This window comes from Amphiura filiformis, chromosome 3 (assembly GCF_039555335.1).
Source record: "Amphiura filiformis chromosome 3, Afil_fr2py, whole genome shotgun sequence".
Taxonomy (NCBI): Eukaryota; Metazoa; Echinodermata; class Ophiuroidea; order Amphilepidida; family Amphiuridae; genus Amphiura; species Amphiura filiformis.
This window is the reverse complement of record NC_092630.1, coordinates 27325798-27342446: the sequence shown is the minus strand read 5'-3', so window position 1 is coordinate 27342446 and position 16649 is coordinate 27325798. Positions and strand designations below refer to the sequence as shown.

The 16649-nt window shown below is 35.8% G+C and overlaps 2 protein-coding genes across 3 annotated transcripts; both read left to right on the top strand.

The window, feature by feature from the left end:
• Positions 1–4928: 4928 nt before the first annotated feature.
• LOC140148299 (uncharacterized) lies at positions 4929–12299 on the top strand. Of its 2 annotated transcripts, none has more exons than XM_072170198.1 (4): positions 4929–5346; positions 9438–9494; positions 10648–10727; positions 12072–12299. In XM_072170198.1, the coding sequence occupies exons 1-4, from the start codon at positions 5203–5205 to the stop codon at positions 12100–12102; spliced, it is 312 nt and encodes a 103-aa protein (XP_072026299.1). In that variant the 5' UTR covers positions 4929–5202; the 3' UTR covers positions 12103–12299. The 2 variants fall into 2 exon arrangements, with proteins under 2 accessions (XP_072026299.1, XP_072026298.1); XM_072170197.1 differs by having other exon boundaries at positions 4929–5515.
• LOC140147170 (uncharacterized) lies at positions 12241–14589 on the top strand (the record flags this gene model as incomplete). Its single annotated transcript, XM_072168950.1, has 1 exon — positions 12241–14589. A coding segment is annotated over one exon (777 nt), but the record flags the coding sequence as incomplete, so codon positions are not given.
• Positions 14590–16649: the final 2060 nt, after the last annotated feature.

Genomic DNA, 16649 nt, shown 5'->3' with positions numbered 1-16649 from the left:
TGACAACTCATGACCAGGGGTGAATTATGGAACATCTTGCAGGGGTCTGGTCAAAGGTCATCTGGGTCAAATCTTAGAATTGCATTTTCTGGACATCTGTGAGGAGTACAGGACTCAAAACTCGGTGACAACAAACCTCATGACAGGGGAACATTTTTGGAACATTTTGCAGGGGTCAGATACCTCCACAACACCAACATGCCCCAGCTAGGTTTGTGGTCTATCACCACCATTTGCCTCTAGTTATTTTTATTTTTACCTGAGTAAAGGTTTTGTTCACTGGAGGGTTGATTTGAATAATTATTGCCTATATACAGCAACAGCATATTGATTTTTCGAAGTAAATATTTATTGCAAATACATCCAAAGGGGAAATGGAATTAATGAGGTGTCACTGTAACTGGAACAGATTAATAAATCATTAGAATAATAAGTATTGTGAATAAGGAGGTTTCAATCAAAAAAGAAAAGTGCAATATTTGCATGTCTTTAACATGTTTATTATGTTAAGAGTTATAATTTCATCTGTTACAAAACGACCACATCATTTGTTTTATTGTATATATGAAAGAACAGCGTTCTCCACATATCTACTAGAGTTACTTAAGGGGGGTACTAGGCCTACACCCTGGCCAATTTTGTACCTATTTTTGCATTTTTCTCAAAAAGTAAAGCGCATTGCTGACAAGTATATGTATATTAGGGGCAAGGACTACAACTACTGCACTGAAAATTCAGGAACTCAAGGCAAGTAGTTATTGATTTATTGATCAAATATTGGTTTTCCCTCATTTTTGACTGTAACTCCATAACTGTTGTCTGTGCGGAAATAAAATTTCCAGTGCAGTAGTTATAGTCCTTGCCTCTATAATATACATACATATCGTAGGCCTACTTGTCATCAATGCTCTATAATTTTGAGAAAAATGCAAAAATAGGCACAAAATTAGGCAGGGGTGTAGTACCCCCTTAAGATTGAAGGTTTTATTAACAATAACACTTGTTTGCACAATTGTGGCCTTAACTTTAAAACACCAGCCTTGCTTAAAGTTTGCTTTGTGCATAGAAAATGTTTTCGCTTTGAAAATCAAAAAGGCATTTAATATATTTATTTCCCATTTAGTTCAAACAGATTTAAAAAGCGCACAAACAGATTACGCGTGTAAAATACAACCCAGGGGAATTGCTCTCCACACATTTGTGACTGTGCAATAATTAAAAGGTGAGCGTGAGGGTAACGGGGGACCTTAAAATATCCAAACTTTTAGTCAAAACTTAAAAAGTCATATTTTGATCCTTTTTGACCAGTGTTTTTAAAACAAAGAAAAAAAAAGTCAAAATGTGGGAAAACTTTCTAGTTTTATGTCTATATAACACAAATATGTAAATTTCGTCGATCTGGATATTTAGGGTAAGTTGTTACAACGGACTGAAAAAAATGGCATGTAAAATCAATTTTGGTGGTTTTTTTTTTCAAAATTGCTCATTTTTGTAGAACTCTGACGTGCTAGTTGGATTCCTTGTACCATTTCCTTTCTGAAAAATGTATAGGACTGTTATGTACTTATCATCATTTAGAAGCAAAACGTCTAAAATTTCCTACTTTGAGTGAACCTGCAAGCAAGACATTATTTTGCAAGAGGACCATCGATTTTTATACCCGTTTTTATTCAGGCCGAAGGGGGAGGAGGGATGATTTGTTGACACGCCATTTGGACCACACCCCCAATAATTATTCCACAGCCCCTTTGATACTACAAGGATTTCAATGAACGTTTGTCGACAGAATAACCAATTTATTTCTGTTTAAATGAAATGATTGAATTATGCAAATGATATGTATTATGCGTTTTTCACGTGTACGCATTCAATAATATTGTACTATACAATACATTGTCCAAATAGCTCAAATTTGTAGCTATTTGGACAATGTTTGAATATAAAAGCCACTTTGCAATTGAATACCTGAGTGGAAGAAGGGCCCAACTCCAATTTTTAACAAAAATGAGTTAGACCGCCCAGCATGTTATTGCCAGCAGACTCTTCCTTGTGTGTGAAAGATGAGCCTAATAGTCTGCCACGTACATTTAATCATAATTTTCATGGAAGAAAGGCCCAACTCCATGGAGTTTTGGATTAAAGAGGAATTTTTGTTCCTCCATGAAATCTGCTTTTCACTACAATAAACTTTATTGCTAACATTATGTGCTTCAACTTGTGCAATTAATGGATAATTGCCAAATTTCTGTAGCTATTTATAACACATCTGCTTACGGAACTATACCACTTGCAGTATATTAGTGGAAGAAAGGCCCAACTCCAGCTCGTATTAAGACCTGTACCGTTGCCATGGAAACATCATATATAATTTCGAATGTATGTAATAATGATGGCCATGTATTAAAGGTTCCCTGAAGATGAAAACATTCTGTCTATAAAACTTTTCCAAATATTAAGTTTTTTCTTAATATCTCAAAAACAGTTTTGATGGAGTTGGGCCCTTCTTCCACTCAGGTATTCAATTGAATCGTGATATCATATAATTACGGTGTCCCTTTCATTTGATCAGTTGAATTCAGTTTATTTACGGTAAACATGGTGAAAAGTGATTCTTATCTGGTCAATCTAGCCTCGGGGGATGATAAGTATACATTTTCAGAAAGGAAATAATGCAAGGAATGCAACTTGCACGGCAGATTTCTGCAAAAATGAGCAGTTTTAATTTTCCATGCAATATTTGTTAATTTGGATACTCAAGGTAAGTTGTTATAGTGGACCGACAAAAAATTGCCATGGAAAATCAAAATTTGACGCTTTTCTCGTTTTTGCAGAAATCTGACATGCTAGTTGGATTCCTTGCATCATTTCCTTTCTAAAAATGTTACAGTATACTTTATTGTACTTATCATCACTTTTAAAGATACAATACAAAACCAATGTCTAAAATTTTCCACTTTGAGTGATCCCGTCAGCCTTAATTTTTGTGTGATCAATTCCACGTTGAATCTGGAAGAGATAAAAAGCTATAAAACAATATGTAGAAATAGACATCAAACTTAAAAATAGATATAAAAGTAGATTAGCCAAAGACCTTACAAAGACAGTGCTCATCCTCGTGTTAATTTTCGGAAATCTGGGCCTGAAGTGGAAAATAAATCCTTTTTAATCCGGTTCAAAATAATTCAATTTTAAAGTGTTCAAAATTGGGCAACAAATAGTGTGGGTTCTTGCACGTAATCGTTGTTTCTCAGTTTTATTGGTCCGATCCGACAGATCATTTGATCACGACCCCAATACAACAACTGAATATTTGCTCCCATACCCTTTTTTGAAAAATTCCTACTGTTACAACATTTGCCTCCAAAAGACCCAATTTTTAGCATGCCCGAAAGCAAATTTTAAGGATCTTCCCTCGAAAGGCCCTTGTTTCAGCCTCATAAAGTAATAAACTCTCTTAAGCCCCGAAACGCCGAAAGATACCATTTTTAGGATGTTACCCCGAAGGACCCCAGTTTGTTAGCATAGGCCTATGCAATGCCCGCGAAAGACCCCCAATTTTTAGCATTTCCTCAAAAGACCCCTATTGTTCACACAATTTCGTCCCAAAATACCACTATGTCACTTTTCTATATGAGTGCCCCCGCCGGTCGCGACTATAACAACCCATCGGGACAACCAGTATAGGAATATTTCCATGATCTGTAGGCTAGGCCTGACGCAAGAATAGATTTGTTGCACCCAAATTGTGCTGAATGACAAGCGATCATCACCCGGATCAACCTACAATATAAAGATTTGAATGGATTATAAATTGAACACAATACACATTAATTATAAATCATTACTTGATCTCTGACTAAAAATATTGACAATAATCAGCAGTTTACTAAATCTTTCAAGGTTTTTAAGAAATTTCGTGGAAAATTATTAAAAACGATTGAGGATCATCACTCTTCCACATCATCAGTCCCGAGTACATTCAAAAAGGATACTTAAGGGGGTACTACACCCCTCGATAAATTTTTGCTTATTTTTTCATTTTTCTCAAACACTATTAACACAATGGTAACAAAAGTTATGTATATTATAGGGCAAGGAATCCAGTTATTACGCCTGAATTTCAATGACCCAAAACAAGTGGTTCGTTACTTATGATAAGAAAAGAGGTACCGCTAGAATGTACCTCATTTCCTATCATATTATACTGAACTGCTTGTCTTGAGTCACTGAAATTTCAGTGTAGTAATTGGATTCCTTGCCCCAATAATATGTATTACTTTTGTTACCAATGTGTTATTATTTTTTGAGAAAAAAGCAAAATTAGTCACAAATTTACCACAGGGGTGTAGTACCCCCTTAAGGACACGTATAATTTCTCCACAGCATACTATGAGGTTCATATATCAAGCCAGTTATCAAGCTCATAATTTGGAAGTTATTTTTTGTAACAAATGGTAAAAAAAATCACAAAAGTTAAATTTTAACCCAAATTTCATGAATATCTCAACTTTCCATTCACGTCGTTTTTCAGAAATGACAGTTAAAAATCAAAAGATCGGAGCCTTTTTTTAAATAGAATCTTTAATGTCAAGTGCGAAAACATTAATATTAGGCCTATACCTCGAAATCATGTGGCCTCTGTGCTATATATAGGCCTACGTATAAGCTTCTCTAGTTTGACAATTCCGGAACTTGACTATTCATCAATGATAGTCTTTAAAATCCGGCCGAATAAACTATAGGCTAGGGGCTAATTATTATTATGCTTAATTATGTAATGATATATTGTATAACAGATCCCGGTCTTGATGACGATTTACAGTTATATGCTTAAGGGGTACTACACCCCATGCCAATTTTGTGCCTATTTTTGCATTTTTCTCAAAAATTATAGCGCATTGGTGACAAGTAAGATAATTTATTATAGGGGCAATGACTACAACTACTGCACTGAAAATTCAGCAACTCAAGGAAAGTTGTTATTGATTTATTGATCAAATATTGGTTTTCCCTCATTTTTGACTGTAACTCCACAAACTGTTGTCTGTGCTGAAATAAAATTTCCAGTGCATTAGTTGCAGTTCTTGCCCCTAATATACATATCTTACTTGTCACCAATGCGCTACAATTTTTGAGAAAAATGCAAAAATAGGCACAAAATTGAGCAAGGGTGTAGTACCCCCTTAAGTGTAGAAAACTTAAATGTATATTGAAATCACAAGGTGTGATAGTTGTGATCCGCATTGTATTTTTCGTTTGTGTGGTCAACAAATGGCACAAAGCTTACATATTTTGACTTTTTGTTACATTTATGCAAAAAGCTGCAAAACACGTTTGATCGAAAAGGTAAATGATTGCTTTTATACTGGAATGGTTCGTTGCATGGCGTTGTTTTGATAACCTAACATATATTATTACACCTTTATATGAAAGCCGAAATCAAATCATCAAGGATCTGACTTTTGTGCCATTCTATTTGCTATCATCTACCAGACAAAATACCGATTTATTTAAGGTAGGTATAAGTTGCATAATATTATTATAATTGTTGTGATTTATTTATAGTCATTTACAAAAATTCAAGGTTTAAACACTTGAGGAACCTCGCTCTAGCAGGCCGGGTCCACGAGTAGGCCTTATGCACACTCATGCTTTGATAATCTGTGCTTTAGGATATTGCTTTAGCAAAAGTTGTCATTATGAACGAAACTTTTGGCGAGAAATGAAGCAACTTTACGGAAACTGCGACAAACTTGATGCCATCAGTGGTAACTTCATTAAGACGCGAACGAAAACTCGTGGGATCAGGTGAGTTCATTTAGATATAAATCAATAGAGCAGTGATTTAATGTTCTTTATGGAATCATTAAAGCTAATTAATTAATTTATATGATTACGATTATTGCAGTGCCAATCATTACGATTGTCGATTCTTGCAGTGCCGACTCAGGGCCCAGTCCCCGCACCATATATCTGCTGGTAAGGTCCTTCACAATTGATTCTTAGTTTACTGTTTAAGATTTTTTAAAGGCACAAGGTAACTATTAATTACTTATTATTTTCTTTATTTAAAATGAGCGGTCACACTGCGGATGATGAAAGTACGAAAGTATCAAATTAATGTAATTAAAATGTCATTTAAAAGAGAAAATGTCAAATAAAAATCACATAATTAAATATTTTGCAATTCTCAATTTTGGAGGCGGGAGGGAAACAGTAAACTCAAAATCAATTGTGAAGGGCCTAATGGACATTTCGCGAAAAAACTTAAAGAACACACACGAACTTATTATTTTCTTTATTTAAAATGAGCGGTCACACTGCGGATGATGAAAGTACGAAAGTATCAAATTAATGTAATTAAAATGTCATTTAAAAGAGAAAATGTCAAATAAAAATCACATAATTAAATATTTTGCAATTCTCAATTTTGGAGGCGGGAGGGAAACAGTAAACTCAAAATCAATTGTGAAGGGCCCAATGGACATTTCGCGAAAAAACACACACTCTTGTAAATGCTGCCAAGTGTGGAGGTGTGTGTATATTCCAACTGGGGAGATTCACACACCCACATTCAAACTGGGGAGATTTTTTTACACAAATCTCACACCAACCGCCATACTGTGGAGGTTGCTCTAATCAGAAAATCAGGTGGTATACCCCCCTCTATGGCTCAAAAACCCCATTTTTGAGCTTATCTTCAACTGTGGAGCTCCACGGTTGTTAGCAGACTGCACAGTGTGAATGTGACAAAACACACACACCTCCACAGTTGGAGGCATTTACAAACGCTTAAAGAACACACACGAACAGATACGTTAAAAATCAAAGAAATTTTAGATTGTTTAGGTTTTACATGGTTGAATTTATAAGACTTTTGGTAACTCGAAATAATCATCTCGTTTCCTTTTAAAGGCCATTTCAGTGATACCAACGAAAGTGTAAAAAGACTAAAATTGTGTAGAAATTGTTAGGCCTATATGGACAAGCAGGGCCGGATTTACCATTGGGCCACATGGGCCCGGGCACAGGGCCTCCAAAATTGCCCTGTGCAATGCCCAAATTACTAGTACCTATTGGCCCAAAACATGATGTTTTGCGGGCTAAAAAGGAAGATGCATCTTCCTTTTTAGCCCGCAAAACATCATGTTTTGGGCCAATAGTGTACATTGCAAAATCGCACTGGCTCTTTTTAACCTAGGGTAGGTGCAGGTAATATGGGACAGCAGGTAATATGGGACACCTGTTTTCATTTTAACAAAAAGTAGCTTAGAGAAGGTACACACTTTAAGTTGATTTGTTAAGTGTTTAGAGACATCAATTGTGCTTCTAGAAATGCAGTTTTGGAGTCTGTGTATCAAACTCTTGGAAATCAATGCCAAAAAGAGTGAAATTGCCCAAAAATTTACGTCGTTTTTTTGGCCTGATATAAAATCAATGACGCCACATTTTATGATTGTGTATCCTAATACTCTGGTACTGAGGGTGCATTTGTCACGTTTTATGATCTTTAGGTGATGGGTTAAGCTTATCAGCAGGTAAAATTCCACTGAAAAGTGGCACTTTCCTTTTATAAATGATTATTTTCTCTGATTTTCAACTGAATGGGTGCAGGTAATATGGGACACATAGGAAATTGCGTGCTTTGTCAATGCAAAAAGCAAAACTATTTAGAAAATTGAATTTTCTTGTTGAAATTTGCATTTAACATTCAAAATCATGTAACAAAAATGTTTTTAGAACAAAAGAGTGATTTTCTGAACATTTTGATTTTCACCATAGAGATAACACAGTGTCCCATATTACCTGCACATGCAGGTAATATGGGACACTTGACGATGACGTCATTTTGACGTCATAGCGTCCAAACAAACATAAAAACAAGATAACATTGCCTGTTTTATTAATCTTAAAGGACAGGTTGTTCATCATAACAATCTCTTTTGGGCATATCTTCTATAGTTTTTATGCACATAAGCTAAACGTCCTTAATGGTCCCATATTACCTGCAGGTACCCTATAGTCTATAGCAAAATTCGCCATCATTTTGGGCTAAAATAGTCTGAAATTATGGCAACTTGAGTGCACATGCCTTCCTCACGGTGAGTTTGGGGCCTCCAAATTTTGGCCTGACACAGGGCCCCAAAAAGGTAAATCCGGCCCCGAGGACAAGTCATTAAAATTGCGTATGTTTGAAATGAAAACTTTAGAGCAAAAAAACAAAAAACCCCAAAAAACAAAAAACAACGAGGAAAACAGCAGTGTTGACAAAGATGAAGCCCCACTTAGCACAATGCTGAATTTAATTACGATGCAATTTCATAAATAAGTCCAAAATACGAAATTGGGATAAGTATCATTTTAGTTTCAAAACAACGGCAAATCGTCAAATAGTCGGTATAGATTGAACTTAAGTTAACCAATCGCAATTAAAGTGATGTTTGCAACAACAACAATTATTTTTTTCAATAACAATACTGTTAATACATGCAGATAATTATGTCCTTTTGGCCATGTTGGCCGCTGGTTCACCAGCAAATGTACACAATTTCTCAAGGTCCTCTAATGTATAATTCATTAAAAGAACCAAAATAATAAATAAAATATTTAAATTGTCACCAATTTGGAATGTTCAAGCAAACAGGACAATAATTTTATTATATATATAGGCCTACCTATTTTGGGACCGTTCACAAACACTTGTTAGGGGGACCGGATGCAAAAAGGGGGGCCTGAAAATTGTTGACCCTCCTAAGGGGGCCCTGAAAAAAATGACCACAAATTTTCCTGGGAAAATTGAGTTTATATGCTTTTCTATGGGGTTGACCCATAATTTTCATGTCAAAAGGGGGGGGGCTGAAATTTTGAGGTCTGTAAAGGGGCCCCGAAAAATGTTCGCGATGATTTGTTTTTGCATCAGCCCCCCCTAACAAGTGTTTGTGAATGGTCCCTTAACATCTGATTCTACCGGTTTTGAAAGTGCGTCCAAAATCGGCAAAACATCTCCCTCTGTTTCTCATTGTTGATTTGGATGTCTTTTGCTCGATTTGTCTCTATTGTATCAGTCTCTATCTGTTTGTAGTGGGCAGGGGTGTATGTCTGTCTGTCTATATGCATCAACAACTGTCTATCTCCATCTCAGTCTTCTCGGTCCGGTATACCGGATTGTCTTTATGTATGTCTCCTTAGCGGTCTGTCCGCTGTCTCTTCCTCCCTCCCTCTTCTGTCTTTATGTTTTTATATCTCAGTATCATGTGCGTTTTATCAAAGAAGTTGCTTTCAGCAAAATTGACAACGAATGTTTTCAAACCGTTTTTTTTTTTTTTAGTAAGTATCATAATATATTCAGGTATTGATGAATCCTCCAGAGCGCTGAATTTTGTGTTCGATGAGAATTAATTAATTTATGTATTGTCTGTCTCTGATTACCGTTGCAGGTTAATGCTAATGCCATACGAATATATGAAAATGCAGAGATTGCAGAGTATAAGAAGGTAATCCGTTTTTATAGTGTCCCCATATGACATTCTGAAGAAAAATTAATGTGAGAAAATTATGATATATTTCGGTTTTATTGATACTATAATTCAATAATTTTACATGAAGGATAAAAGGATAACTACATTTATGTTTGCAAGTCGTTATTATTGTCATCATCATCACCTTAATTATTACCGCAGTCATTATCATTAGCAATGAATATAGGCCTATACGATGGCCAAAAACCGATACATCGTCGTATCTCCTTAAGCATGTTAAGAGATCTGGAATGAGCGTTTTGGGTGTTTCGACAGTATTTTTTTGTGGGACATGGGAGCACATCAGGCATATCGAATTGCTTTCTGAATACGAAGAATGTCTTTCTGATATCAAATAATTTTCATTTTTTGAAATTCACGGTGTAATACAAATTTTATGACAAATGATTAAAAGTTGATATTTTTCACATTTTTGATATATAACCGTCCTCGAAGTAAATTTGATAAATTTAATGAAATTCTTAAAGTGTATGTAGCTGGGAGATAAAGCCAATGATCAATTGAAAATTTTAACGTTTCATATTGAAGATATGGATTTTTTTCCCAAAAAGACCTAATTTTTTTGGGTGTTTTGGGGAAAAAATCCATATCTTCAATACGAAAGGTCAAAATTTTCAATTGATCGTCGGCTTTTCATCCCACCTACATACACTTTAAGTACATGTCATCAGATTTATAAAGTTTACTTCGAGTATTGTTAGATATCAAAATATCAATTTTAATGATTTGCCATAAAATGTGTATTACATTGCGAATTTCAAAAATCAAAATTATTTGATATCAGAAGGACATTCTTCGTATTCAGAATGCAATTCGATAGGTCTGATGTCCCACAATAAATACTGTCCAAACGTTCATACCCCTTTAGGCACGAGTGGTACAAAAAGCATGCAAGTATGACGCAGTGGTACCATGTCCGAATAGTGAGATTTGTTAATTTTTTTTTAAGATAACCTGAATAAAAACCCGTTCATGATGTTAAAGCGCAGCAATTAAAACCTTACAAGCGCATTTTTGGTCAAGTTTACACAAATGTTATTTAAATAACTCAAACGTTTACACCGTAAATGATAAATCAATACGATTATATTTGTTTGTTTGTTTGTAGAAAGTCACTGATCTTTATGACACTGCTGCAAAGATGGGCATTCCTCATGCCTGTAGTCCTTATTGGGGTCTTTGTTATAGGTAAGTTGATTAACGTACGATCTCGGGTTCAAATCTTGGATTCCACAAAAGTGTAAAGGGTTTTGAGTAAATCATCGATACACATAGTTATATACGAACAAAACCTACAAATGTACGTGGGCCTCAACCCCATTACCTCAGTTGGTAAAGCGCCGGACTATGGTACAATTTCATGTTTTACGCTACCGATTTGTTATAAATGTACAGTGAATCACCGTTTTTGCCTTGGTCGCAATTGGTTTAAAATAACCTGTTATTCGGTATTCAGCATAAATCGCATCAAATTATTTTATTGGATACATGTACAGTGGGCATATGAGAGCCTCGGGGCCCATGGACAAGGAGCAATGTGGGCCTTTTTAACATCTCCTTTCCTTGAAGAGAAATTGAATGGAAGAGAAGGATGTGAGGTGCGGAGGAATAAAAAATGGGAGAACAAAAGAAGATATTGATGATCATCTGATGATGCCAAAGAAAAGGCAATTGGATATAAGAGGAACAGGATGCCGGTGGTGGAAGGAAGAAGAAAGTTGAAAACAAAGAAGAGAAAGGTGGAAAAGAGAAGGAGGAAGAAGAACAAAACGATGATGAATTCTTTCCAAGTTTGTTCTTTATTTCCTCTTTAAAGGAAGGTGACCTGATATACTTGAAAAATCAAATTCTTTGAAACTTATGTGTAACATAAACTGTTGTCACTTTCAAGCATTCATGCAAAAAGATCATGTAAATGTTCATTGTAAATGCGACTAATTCTTCATGGAATTACTGACATTTAATACAGCATAAAAATGGTATATAGTCTACAGTGTTTTTATTAATGATAATCATCATGATCATGTAATAAATTGATATCAAATAAGAGATCATATTTTTCTCATTAACATACTGAAATTAGGAGTTCCAAATCGGTGTATTTCCGAAAATATCATCAAAAAACTGCTGAGTTAGTCAAAAATATGGTATACCATATTTGAGACTATAATTCGGCAGTTTTTTGACGCTTTCAGCTTTCGCCTGATACCAAAATTTACATTTTGGTACGGTAAAGTTGGGGATGAGGCTGTCAATCAGGTAAAGTTGGAGATGAGGCTGTCAATCAGGTCACCCACCTTTAATAATTACACATTTCGGATCCCTCGAAGACTTTAACAAACTCAAATGGTTCTTCAAAACGGAAATATTTTGCACACTGATTTGTACAGGCAATTGATGTACAATGAGATCTACCTCATTGGTAATGAATCATATAAAAGTGGGGTATCATTGCCCCTTCAAGAGTTTGAGGATTATTGTGAACATGTAATATACTCGATCTAACAAGTTATCATGTTCATATTTTTACAGGCCACGTTCTGACGAAGCAGCAATCAGTTGAAGTCCATCACGTACAAAAGAAAGCCATGTCGAATGAAGAAGTCAACACTGAATATGGCATGCATTACAACACTGCATATGAATCCATGGATCGGGTGGGATTGGGTATCGATGGCTCATCAACATCAGAATCAAATGATACCTACAAATCTACAATCAACAACGAAAAGAATCTGGCTTCACTGTCTTGGCAATGTCCAGTTACACCTACGTAGACATGACAGAAAACTGGCTGCGAAGTATCGAAACATTGCACATCTATCCTAACATAACAATAATTGCAACCGATTTAGCTGCATATAATGAGCTGACAAAGTTCTCAGATAGTCTTAGCCTCATCCAGGCACCAACACCTAGGAAGCCTGGCGATCGATCTTACACACACTTCAGATGGAAGTATGTTCTTGATCTGCTTCAGCGCAACCAAGACGTCTTGGTATCCGATGTTGACACAGTGTGGTTAGAGAATCCATTTCCATACTTCTGGAACCGTCATGATATATTTATCTCATGGAATCCAGTCAGCAAACGTTGTCCTGGGTTGATCTTCCTGCGTAGTACACAAAACACTATTCAATTTGTTACAGAATTTATAAATAGGTTATCAAAAGAGGACAGCGATACTAAAGTACTTAATTTTATGATTGACAACCAAGTTATACCGACACTAACATACAGCATCTTGGACCCACTTCGGTTCATCTCCGGTTGGTTTTATTTCAATGATGATTGGAGGACACGCCATGCCAATGTGTCTCCTGTGGTCATTCACGCCAATGGCATTAACATGACCAGCAAAGATGCAGATTGGCATGATGCCAAAGTTAAGCATCTGAAAAAATATGGCCTATGGTTTAATGGCAATGCAAAGCTGACGTGGGAAGCAGGGACTGCATCTTTTGTAGTGGCAAAATAAGGGGGTGTAAATAATGGATTTGCCTCGCTGCTAAATTTGATGCTTTTATGACAAAGTGCATAACTGTTGCCACTATCTGCTTCACTAAAATTGTGAACGGCAGAGAAACTTTTAGCTGTAACAGCAGCAGTAGTGTGTGCAGGACTCAGGCTGCCTAATAATACCTGTTTCATGAAGCGGCGGGTGATGTTTCTTTGGGGTGGGAAAATTGTGTAAGAGAGTACCCACCAGCACACACACACCGGCACACCCCCGCCCTGGAGGTATACCAGCAACACACCCCCACTGGAGGTGATGAGTGTAAGCCAAACACATTTTGGTTGTTGGTGTGGCAACTCTCAAATTAATATAAACCCACTTAATGGCTTGTGTCAAAGGGTTCCGTTTTCTGTAATACAATGAGCTAAAGTAAGGTAGGATTTGACTGAAATGTTGAGTACACTCTCAAAACAGTCTGGTCGCTTTTGAAGCAATTCTTGTCTAAACTAAATACAGTTTTATTCCCGATTCCAAAAAAATACAGCACTGATTTCTTTGTATTAAAAAAATACTTTTAAGTATTTTTTTAAAGACTTGGGAACAAGTATTTAAAAATACTTGTTCCCAAGTCTTTAAAATTTTGCGACTGCAAATTGCAAAAATATTAAAATTTGACTTTTGCTGCCAGTTAGTTAAAGGATTAGGATTTAGCCATACAGGTTTCATTTTGCAAAACTGGATATTTTTTAATCCAAAAATATTTCTGCTGTATTTTTTTGGAATCGGCATTAACATGACCAGCAAATAGAGGTTGTGCATATGACATATCATACCTTACATATGGCGGACTACCCAAATGCATTCAACAAAAGCTTGATTGCAATCTACTGCCAAAGTTCGTCTCACACACATAACAAATGCACTACGGCCAAATAGGTTTATGACAACATTTGATTGAATGGACTGCACTGTACCATGATTATGGTGAAGGACACCGGTTCAGATCCTTTGTTTGGAGCCAACCAATAATTTCACGCACAACCTCTATATGTTGATCCCGTATCAAATCTGCTGAAATTTGTGTAAAAATTTGTCAAATCTGATCAATTTGGACTGTGTTAATTAAGAGTGTAATAACTTGTATTTTAACAATTTTGGACTATTCCATCTGATATCCATACACCCCCTATGGAAGACATGACCTTAATCTCCCACACAGGGAGTGTGAATTTCAAATGGGGTTACCTGAATCTGTGACTTCATTTGAAATTTACACCCCCTGTGAGGGAGATTAAGGTCATGTCTTCCATAGGGGGTGTATGGATTTTAACTGGCATAGCCCAATGGTGACCCTTCAAGACTACAGTAAACAAGTAACATTAATTATAACTTAACTATATAGGTTCATCGTCAAGGACTTTATTAATTCAATCAAAAACCATAACCCCCAAACAGTTAACACACCTATAATAATTTAAAACTAAATATCACCTGAAATAGATTCCACCTCAATACTTAAAAATATTCTACTGTGGGATGGAAAAGAAATCATCAACATTTTGGTGACATTCCTTTATTATATAACACTTAGGAAATACCATTTTGGCCCTCAAGTATGACAATTCAAAATTTTGGATTTCCCCTTAGAATAAAATTGCACTATGTGCCAAGATGGTGTCATTTGCAATGGCATAGGTCAATAACCTCTATTGACCCCTCAAGAAATATTACAAGATTTCTGACAAGTTAAGATTTTTCCCCCCAAAACAGACAAAACGAGATATCAGATTATGCATTTTAATTTTGGCCCAAACTATTTATGTGAAATGAAAGAAAATTTATTTCCATCGCCTAGATTGCGAATATGTGTATCAGCAAATATGATCGACTTGTGAAATTTTGAAAATCTAAGACTTTGTCATACAATACAGCAATATATGTGATGCGATCAAGCAAAATCAGTCGGAACTCGGAAATAATGATTTTGAGATACAATCAAACAAAGGAAATATTTCCTTTTGTTACCTGTTGTTTTGGAAACTCTTTTTACTATCCTTTAAGAAACTGAAAATTTAATATTTCTGAGTTCCGACTGACTTTGCTTGATTGCATCACAAATGTCGAGGGATGAGACTCTCAACTTGAGAGCCAGAAAGCCTCAACTCACAATCACCTGCTCCCACAAATCGAGCATAAAGTCGCCAAGGCACTATAGCAGATACAGTCCATGACAAAATTCAATAGAAAACAAAAGACATTGTGGAGGAAATATTGATTTTTGAAGACCAAAGCAAGGAGCCAACTTTATGCACAATTTGTGAAAGCTAGTCACAGTGAGTTACAGCTTTCTGGTTCTGAATCCTCAATTAGTTTTAACTGAGTAAAAATCAATGCTAAAAACTGTTTAATGACTTCAATAACATCCAAAATGTAGGTTTAAAAAATTGTTTTGTCTTTCTACACCCACATTTTGGATGTAGTTGTATTCATTAAACAGTTTTACTTGTTTATTTTCCTTTGTAGCTGTTGTATACACTTCTGAATCTTTTTAGAACCATCCAAAGTGCCCCTGCTGGTCATTTGGTATTGATCAAGTTTGCTTTTTAGCATCGATAAAGGAAGCTGTCAGCTTGCCGAAACGTCTGCAAGTAAGTGGAAATATTTGGACTAGTTGTATGAAATTACAAATATCAATTTACCATGAACAGTCCTGATGAATATCTTCAAGAAGCCATAAAATCAGAATTTTGAAAATTTGAGGGCCTCAACTTGAATAAATCGTACAATATTGCTTCATGTCGTTGGGTATGAATTTTTGTACCAGACACATTCAAATCGTCTGCTAAGTGCCAGAAGTGGGTAAGTGCAATAGCTGCCCTGTGAAAATTTGCAAATTTACACACAGTATATTATACTCTTCTACACATGGTAGCCATTGCGCTTACTCACTTCTGGTACTGAGCATTCAATGAGTATACACGCATATTGAGGTCAGATGGGTCATAGTGATGGGGTATACAAAGTCCGCATTCTCCCCCTAAAAGGGTGTTTTTTTATACATATCTCATCAATAGTGTGTTGACAGAAGATTGCACGACTCTAATTTTTAATAATCATAATTATCTACAAAATACATGCAATAATAAATTGTTTACAAGTCCTTTTTTAAGGGGGTACTACACCCAGCCCAATTTTGTGCCTATTTTTGCATTTTTCTCAAAAATTATAGCGCATTGGTGATAAGTAAGATATGTATATTATAGGGGCAAGGACTACAACTACTGCACTGAAAATTCAGCAACTCAAGGCAAGTAGTTATTGATTTATTGATCTTGGTTCCCCTCATTTTTGACTGTAACTCCACAACTGTTGTCTGTTCTGAAATAAAATTTCCAGTGCAGTAGTTGTAGTCCTTACCCCTATAAAAAATACATATCTTACTTGTCACCAATGCGCTATAATTTTTGAGAAAAATGTAAAATAGGCAAAAAATTGGGCAGGGTGAGGTACCCCTTAAGCATAGATTATACACAGGAAACTTGCAAAACTTTAACTACAAGAAAATAAATCTAGAACACAAATAAACATGGAATGTCCCAAATGGTTCCATGACCCCCCCCCAAAAAAAAAAATTAATATCTGCATGTCTTGCC